An 8,407-nucleotide genomic window follows, 5' to 3' on the forward strand; every position below is an offset into this window, starting at 1 on the left:
GTTGGTAGCTTTACAATATGACATTAACACTTGATAGATTTCGTGCGTCCAATGTACTTTTCTAGAGTACACTTCATTTGGACTGCTCAAACTACAAACTTGAAAGCTAGCTGATTATTGACAATATCAATGTTAGCCGCTGTATAAACAAAACAAAAGAACCTAAAGAAGTGAGTGTGCTAGTAATGTAACATTATTAGCAGAATTCTCATCACCAAATATGTCATCATTGGAGATTGGTAACTTTGGACAGTTGGATTTGTGATGCTAAATCTATCTTTTTGTGTCTTTGTGATATTTTTATTATGTTAATTATATTTGTCCTTCTTGACTTTTCATCGTTTTTTATGTTCGGTGAACCGTGAAAATGAGGTAAATTTCTAAAATTATAAAGATCATATCATAAGGAACAAAGTTTCATGTTGATTGGACTTCAACTTGATCAAAAACTACCTCGACCAAAAAACATTAACCTGAATCGGGGCAGACAGACAGACGGATGAACAGACGCACAGACTAGACAACATAATGCTCATAAATGGGGCATAAAACTAAGGCCGGTTTTATTAATAAGTACTTTCCGATTGTGATAACTTGATGAATGTTCACGTATTGAATGAAGTGTTCACTTTAAATGTGTTTGAGGATCATTGATCTTTTAAATAATTTGAAATATGTCTTATAAAATTAATAAGATATCTTAAAACAAATACGGTGAAGAAGATTTCGTTTATTCAGTACAAGATGTACTGCTAACTAAAAGATATCTATATATTGAATAGGTATAAAACCATATACTTGCAGGTATAATTTCATAAAAAGCAAAACAATATTTAAAATATGTATTACACTTTAAGGGTGACAGGAATGACGAAAACATTGGACAACAATCACTAACAATCACCAACCCCAAACGCAGAAGAAAAAAACAACAACATTTAAACAAAAAGGTAAATCATCAAACGACACAAATTCCAGATATGTATACTTGGTACATGGTCAACTTTTTTCTAATCTAAAACAGTCTTGCAAATTTAGACTGTTGTATGTAATACTTATATATAAATAAGAAGATGTGGTATGAGTGCAAATGAAACAACTCTCCACAAAAGACCAAAATGACACAGATATCATCCACCAAAGATCACCGTACGGCCTTCATCAATGAGCATGGTCAGCTATAAAAGACCCGAAAGGAATAAATGTAAAACTATTTAAAAGACAAAACTAATGACTTAATAAATGAGCAATGCAGATAAACGAAAACCAAATTTTAACCTAACAACAAACGATAACCACTAATTACAGGCTCCTTATTTGGGAAAGGCACATATGTACAGATGTGGCGGGGTTAAACATGTTAGCGGGTTCAGAACCCTCCCCCTAGCGTTGGTGTAACAGTACAGCATAAGACCGAAATACAAAACTCAGTTGAAAAGGCTTAACTCATCAGATGGTTACAAAAAGAAATACCTCTAACAAAAACACAGAGTGGACATGGTTGGGTAATTGTTGGTCCCAACAACTATGGTGTAAATTTGTTTGAGCACTTTGTTTTCTTAAAGCCATAAAAGAAACAAAAGTCTGCATAGAGTATGTTAATTTTTCGTTTTTAAAGAAGGATCATATGACTTTCAAATAGTAAAGTTTAAAGACTTGTCAACAGATTGACAAATTCCATTCCAGGCGTTTTGAACAGCACTTTGATAAGTCGTCAACTAATCAGGCTAAATTATTAATGTTTTTGACTCCTGAAATTACATATTTTTTATCTTTCTGTTATGCAACTAGGTTGGGATTTTTATCATCTTTTTATAAACAAGATTGTATCTTAACTTTAATGTGGTCCTCACCGACACGTGTATTTTATTAAAGACCTTTGACACTTTTACTCAACCTTTTGTATGCATTGGGATCATCTTTATTTTAAACTGGTTAATGTCTTCATCTTTTTCAATCAGAAATTTAAGTACAATGATATATTTGTATTGCTTGCTTATTTGTTACTATATGATCTTTTTGTCACAGTGTCACCTTTTAAACTAAAATATAAGGTAAGCCATTGATATTTTTGTCCAAATATATAATACAACTGAAGTTTGAACCTTGATTCAGGGTTTTCCGTTGTAAATTTTTCATCAAGTGGTTTCAAAATAAACAAGGAAGAAATTGTTATCACTGAAGCTATATATGTAACATGTGTAGTCCATTTAAACAGAAAACAGCAAGTATAAATCTCATCTTTTTTAATTTTTAAATATAATTATAACCGACTATTTTTAGTCATCCATGATTTTACTGTCTTTGTTTGTATCATGTTTTCCTAATTATTCAAATGTATATCATCTTTATATCTTGCATTCTTCCTTCTTTTTTTGCCGTTAAAGTTTGAAGAATGGAAAGTTGATTTACCGATAAAATCATTACTGATTATTATTGTTATTTTGACAGTCGATCTCGCTCCTTTTATAAGTTCATGCAATTCCTTTGTAATTTTGTGTTGCATGTTACCATGATTTATCTCTTTTTTACAAGAAAAATATTAATTATTTTAAAAATAAAAACACGGATGTATAGACAGAACCATTTTCATTACAGCGTAGACATGACCATTTCTTAACGCGCGCATGTTATCAATTGACTGGGTCAGATTAGGTGAACGTTCTTCTATAACGAACAGTTGTCATATCGTTCGTGTTCTAGGTTGCATTTTTGTAAATATCTATAATGCTATTTCCCATAGGAACTCCTTTTACTGTTTAAGCAGTGCCACTATTACTATGAAGTTTTGGTAAAAAAAATATATTCTAGAATGGGAAGTTCAGATGCACTACTATTTTTTTTTCAAAGGTTAAAATATAGGGCGTTGCGGAATATTTTCAACGTTTATATGCCCCGAACCTCTAGGAGTTTAAACTTACACTTAAATTCTTTAATACCCTTACCTGGACTTAAAGGGTCCCACATATTTCAATTTGACAAAAATTTATATGCATATTTCCTGGTAGCATCTCCAAGTCAAGTCTCTATAAAATAAAGCATAGAGATCATGTCTGGGAACCAGTATGTAAACAAAATTAATTCTCTATAAATATTCTAGATCTCACGAAAAGAGGACGGTTTGAGTAACAGCTAAATTTACAAAGTGCAACCTATAGACCTTTAAACTGTGCGTTCACCAAAGGTTCTCAACGCGCAATCAAATATTATTAAAATTAGCAGAGGAATAAACGTTGTGTTTTGATTTAAATATTGAATACTTAAACTTTCTAGGTTTTTTTTCTCGTGCACATATACCTAACTCTTTTATTCTAATTGAATCCCCCACGGGAAGGTCTCTGACAGTCTGAGTGAGCGTAAACTCACTGTCATCGACAGCCGATGACAAACAAATTAAAGGTACATATTTCAGTATTATTATCAACATAAGCATTACGGCTGTTTACTCTGTTATGAAAACGTTTCTAATTGTTAAAAAACTTGATTAAAAGGTAAATATAAATCAAATTAAAATTGCCAAACTTTAATAAATATATCATTTTGTGAATGTGAATTAACTTGAATACCTATAAACAAAATTTTATAAACAAGTATAAATTGAAAACAACGTTCAAATCTATGGATGCGTTGGATAAAAACCGCAATTTTTACACATGTGCATGTAACTAATTGCATTGTTATAATATATTTGTTCACTCTATTTGTCTTTCTGGAAAATGTGCTGTAATAAGATCCCTCTTCAAAGAAACTTGATAAATTCACACGTATAAAAAATACGGTATTTATCCAACTCAATCATCGGTTTGAACGTTGTTTTCAATTTAGACTTGTTTTGTATTTATTTCGTTTGGGCTTGTATTATATTCTCCTTCCGGTTTACATAATCCGTTCATCCCATTTTGACTCTTTTAAATTCAAGAGTCTATACTAAATTGACGTAAATTAAATGGCATTCCAAATACTTTTCGAATCCTTTATATAATATTGACGACTTGTAGTCCTAATCTCCTGATTACACCAATACTAGTTCCCAAATCATAAATAATCAAGATTGCCTCGTTATAAGAACTAATGAATTCAATCATCAAGTAGTAAAAAATCACTGTAGTTTGAACACAAAAAAGATCAATAAAATAAAAAAAAAAAAAAAAAAAGAATTCAATTAAGTAATTGACCACTCGGAAAAAAATAGCCTTACCGATTGAGTTATAGCAGTGAGATTATTGATACAAAGTAGGGACTTAAATACACAAGCTAACATATTTAAAGACTAAACTGTTGCAAATAATGCGTCCTACCTCATTGACGAATATATTATTGTCCCCCACATAAAGCCCCAAACAGCATCGTTAGTATGTGTAAATCACATTACATAATAAAGGTTGATAGCTGAATTTGGTATTTACAATTCATTAGGAAACTTAATATACACGTCAGTGACACTTCAATACTGAAGAGGAAATATTAGATAATCAAAGGTCTGTTCTACGTTACTTTGGAATTTCAACCAAAGATAAAGAATTGGATTATCTTTCACAGTATTTGATACCTATCTCACATATATAAGCAAATCAAAGTGCTTAAAGAAACAACTTTTCCAAGTTTTAACATCAGTTTCACAAGCAAATTATGCCGATCATCAAAGTAATTGTGAAACTACATACCGTAAGGGACGAGTTGAGTCAGACATTGATACTGAAATATTTCAGAGATCTATAAAAGACAAGGCAGTCTTGACTCTTACTGCAGTATTGAAATATTTGTTCTACCATTTTCATAACTGATATCCGTTCACAACTTTCAAGTTTTGTTTTATAAAAAAGAATGGCAAACGGATGAACAAGTATTTTGTTGTAGAGTTGGGATAAATCAAACTTTATAGAAAGGTCACTTCTGATTCAACATGTTCAAATAAAGAATTTCGTGAAACATACATTATTAAGATGCTTGATATCTTGATTGACAACGCGTTTGTTACGTTAGGACGTGTTTTAAACATACAATTGACATTCTTATGATAAGTAAATGCATATTCTCCTTTGCATGACGACTTAGTTTTTACGACTTTTAGTTTGAATGTCCATGTGGCATATTTTGCCTCTTTTTAACTCTTATGAGACTGACTTTATTAAAGAACATATTAGGAAGAATTAAAAGAAGCTAGCATTCTCCTTTAACTTTACTTTCCGATATATAGATGGTGTATTCCCATGAATATGTTGAACGCATCTTTACCATCTAACTTTAAAAATAAGATTCAACAGATACAGTTATGTCTACCTAATATATTGGCTTACATCTAGAAATTGTCAATGGTCGAAAATAAAACTTCACAAAAAAAAATATTTCAGATTCACTATTGTGACCATTTATGTGCAATACTCGTTAGCTTGCATTTATTATCATGATTTCCCTGATGGATAGTTGTTTTTCACTAGTATGATGTCAGAGTGGTAAAGTTAAAATTATCCTTTCAAAATTTTTCACAGAGGACGACTGATATGTTCTTACAGACAACTTTCGAGTTCGATGTATTTCCGTCAAAAACTTTGGTGTAAGTGAACATCAGTAGTGCGTTTAGGGGCACAGTCACTTCCGTTCCAATGTTTAGCAAGTGGTTGGAAAACTATGATGATATATTTTACGAATTACTCAACAAATTGAATTCAAATAATTGACAATCAGAACTGCTAGCATTAGGGAATTGTGATTAAGTACCGACAGAACAAACTTCATTTAAATCTACCTTTACCCCATATTGAACCTTCTCTTTTACACCGTATGCAGTTACCTAAAATAAACGTTTTTAACTTTCATATTTCAAATGTACTACCACGCTACATCGTCTAGAATTGAATAAAACAAACCATACTGTTAATTTGATTAACTTGAAGAAATGGTTGGTAATTCTAAGCTTGTTGTTCTTTTCTGCAGGTCATGATTCTCAGAGGATGTATTATCTGCACTGTCGGCCTGCTCGTCGTAGAATTTGCATTTGGCGATCTTTCCAATGATCCAGTAGAATGTCCTCAGCCGTTTTGTCTATGTCAAAAGAAATCGCGCGGAAGTGCTGTGTGTTCCGGGCGATCTTTACATTACATTCCGAGACTTCCGAAATATGTTTACTCAGTTGCATTCACGAATACAAGTATCAGTTTTATAGAAACATTTGGATTGTTCAATTTAACTTTTAATCAAATTGAAAGAATAAACTTTACTGGTAATCTGTTACTCAGTATTGACAAAGACGCGTTTCGAAATTTGACTTTCCTTGATACGCTTATTATTTCACGTGAACCTCGTTTGAATCTTAATTCCCTGAAATCGTCTTTTATGAGTTTGACTAGGTTAAAGATTTTAGTTTTTGACTTTGCATTTAATTTTTGGAAATCCCTTCCCAAAGATATGTTCAACAATTATCACTTCAGTAATGTTAAGTCTTTATTTTTGGAAGGTAATAAATTTACCTATGTCAACTTTACGACATTTGGAACAATGACCAGATTACAGGGAATTTCTCTTGCCGATAACGCAATAAGTCATATTTCTTTTACTAAGTTAACTTCATTAACCAAATTAGATATGAGTTCCAATCTGCTTCCAAAAGTTCCAACTTTTTGTGGAAGAAACAACACTAGTTATTTTCCTAACTTAAAAACTTTAACGTTAAGTCATAACAATATTGGTTACCTTGGTCCCAAGTCATTCAGATGTTTACCTCGACTTTCAACGTTAAACTTGGATTATACAAAGATTGGTAAACTTCAAGATAATGTATTTGCATTTTTACCATCGCTACAAAAGTTACATTTAAATAGCATCGGTAATCCTTTGAAAACTATTAAACAAAATGCGTTCAATAGTTCTTCGTTAGAGATTTTGGATTTAAAGGGATCAAATTTTCATTTTAACATAAAGCAAAGATACGATGCAAACCAAATTTTTGCTTCTTGTCCAAATCTAAAGAACTTGGATCTCACAGAGAACAATATGCCATCAGACGATCCAACCTTCCGGACGATTTTTAGGCCACTGAGAAAGTTAGAGAAATTGTATCTCACAAAAACTAAGATGCTTAATCTGCCTACAAATGTGTTCACAAATATGAAATTGCTTCATACATTACATTTGAATGAAAATGGGATAACAGATTGGAACGACAGTTGTCGTATCTTTGGTAATATGACATCTTTGAAATATCTGAGTTTAAGACACAATCGTATATCAGTCATCAATGAAACCAGCTTTCCAGAGGACATTTTGTCAAGACTGGAAAAATTATATCTTGCCCGTAATCCTTTTTCATGTATTTGCGACCAAATGTGGTTTCAAAACTGGATTCAAAAGAATGGTTCGATTTTAATGGAGTATCCAAAGGAATACAGCTGTGGAAATCCAAATAATATGCGTGGAATATTATTAAAAGATTATAAACCTACAGAAAAAATGTGCAATCCATGGAATCCTCTGTATACTATGGCAATTGTCATGGGAATTATTTTTATATCGTTCATCACTATTGTTTTCTATCGCAGCAAAGTGTCAGGGCAATATCAAGAATTATATATATTTACTACGTGTATATCATAACCGGCAAAAGGGATACATCCCTCTTGACAGTGAAGAAGATTACGAATATCACGCTTTTGTGTACTGCGATAATGATCGAAAATGGGTTCACAACGATCTCTTGAACAAGCTTGAAAATGAAGAAGGATTACAACTGTGTATTCACCATAGAAATTTCATAGTAGGAGATTCTATTAGTGTAAATGTTGACAATTTCCTTAAGAAGTCATGGAAAGTTTTAGTTATTGTATCGATCAATTTCGCACAAAGTGAATGGTGTCAGTGGGAGGTAGATGTTGTACAAGAACGACGCCGACGTCAAGGGAAAGAAGTCATTGTTCCTGTCATACTAGATACCATTGACTCAAAACATATGACTAGTCAGCTACGTACCTTACTGGATAGTACACCCTCCTTAAGGTACCGATCCGGTGTAGGTTCAGAACTATTCTGGAAAGTTTTATTAGAGAGTTTAAGAAAACCACTTGGACATCCGCCAACCCCTTTACTTTATTCAAGAATTTAACATGTTTACTTTACTTGTGAAATAAGACACTCGTCTGAGCCTGTTATGCATGCTCAACTAGAGAAAATTACAAGTCTGTAGATAATGACTTTCAATCATACATATTTTTATACTAAGTTATATTGTTTGTTTATGTATTCTTGATTCTTGTACATTTTTAACTTTTAAAATAATGAAAAATAAAAGTTGAAACCAATATTTTAAGAACTATTTCATGGCAGATTCACCATTTTTACCCTTTACACCTACATATGTGCCTCATGTTAAAACGTTTAAAAGATTATAGCCACAAACTGCTAAAATTGGAAAAAA

At 32.0% G+C, this 8,407-nt stretch overlaps 1 protein-coding gene across 1 annotated transcript; it reads left to right on the forward strand.

Moving 5' to 3' along the window:
* Nucleotides 1–2,177: 2,177 nt before the first annotated feature.
* On the forward strand, nucleotides 2,178–8,193 carry LOC134696775 (carboxypeptidase N subunit 2-like). The gene is made up of 2 exons (XM_063558723.1): nucleotides 2,178–2,228; nucleotides 5,935–8,193. The coding sequence occupies exon 2, from the start codon at nucleotides 5,938–5,940 to the stop codon at nucleotides 7,588–7,590; it is 1,653 nt and encodes a 550-aa protein (XP_063414793.1). The 5' UTR covers nucleotides 2,178–2,228; nucleotides 5,935–5,937; the 3' UTR covers nucleotides 7,591–8,193.
* Nucleotides 8,194–8,407: the final 214 nt, after the last annotated feature.

This window comes from Mytilus trossulus, chromosome 14, assembly GCF_036588685.1.
Source record: "Mytilus trossulus isolate FHL-02 chromosome 14, PNRI_Mtr1.1.1.hap1, whole genome shotgun sequence".
Classification (NCBI taxonomy): Eukaryota; Metazoa; Mollusca; class Bivalvia; order Mytilida; family Mytilidae; genus Mytilus; species Mytilus trossulus.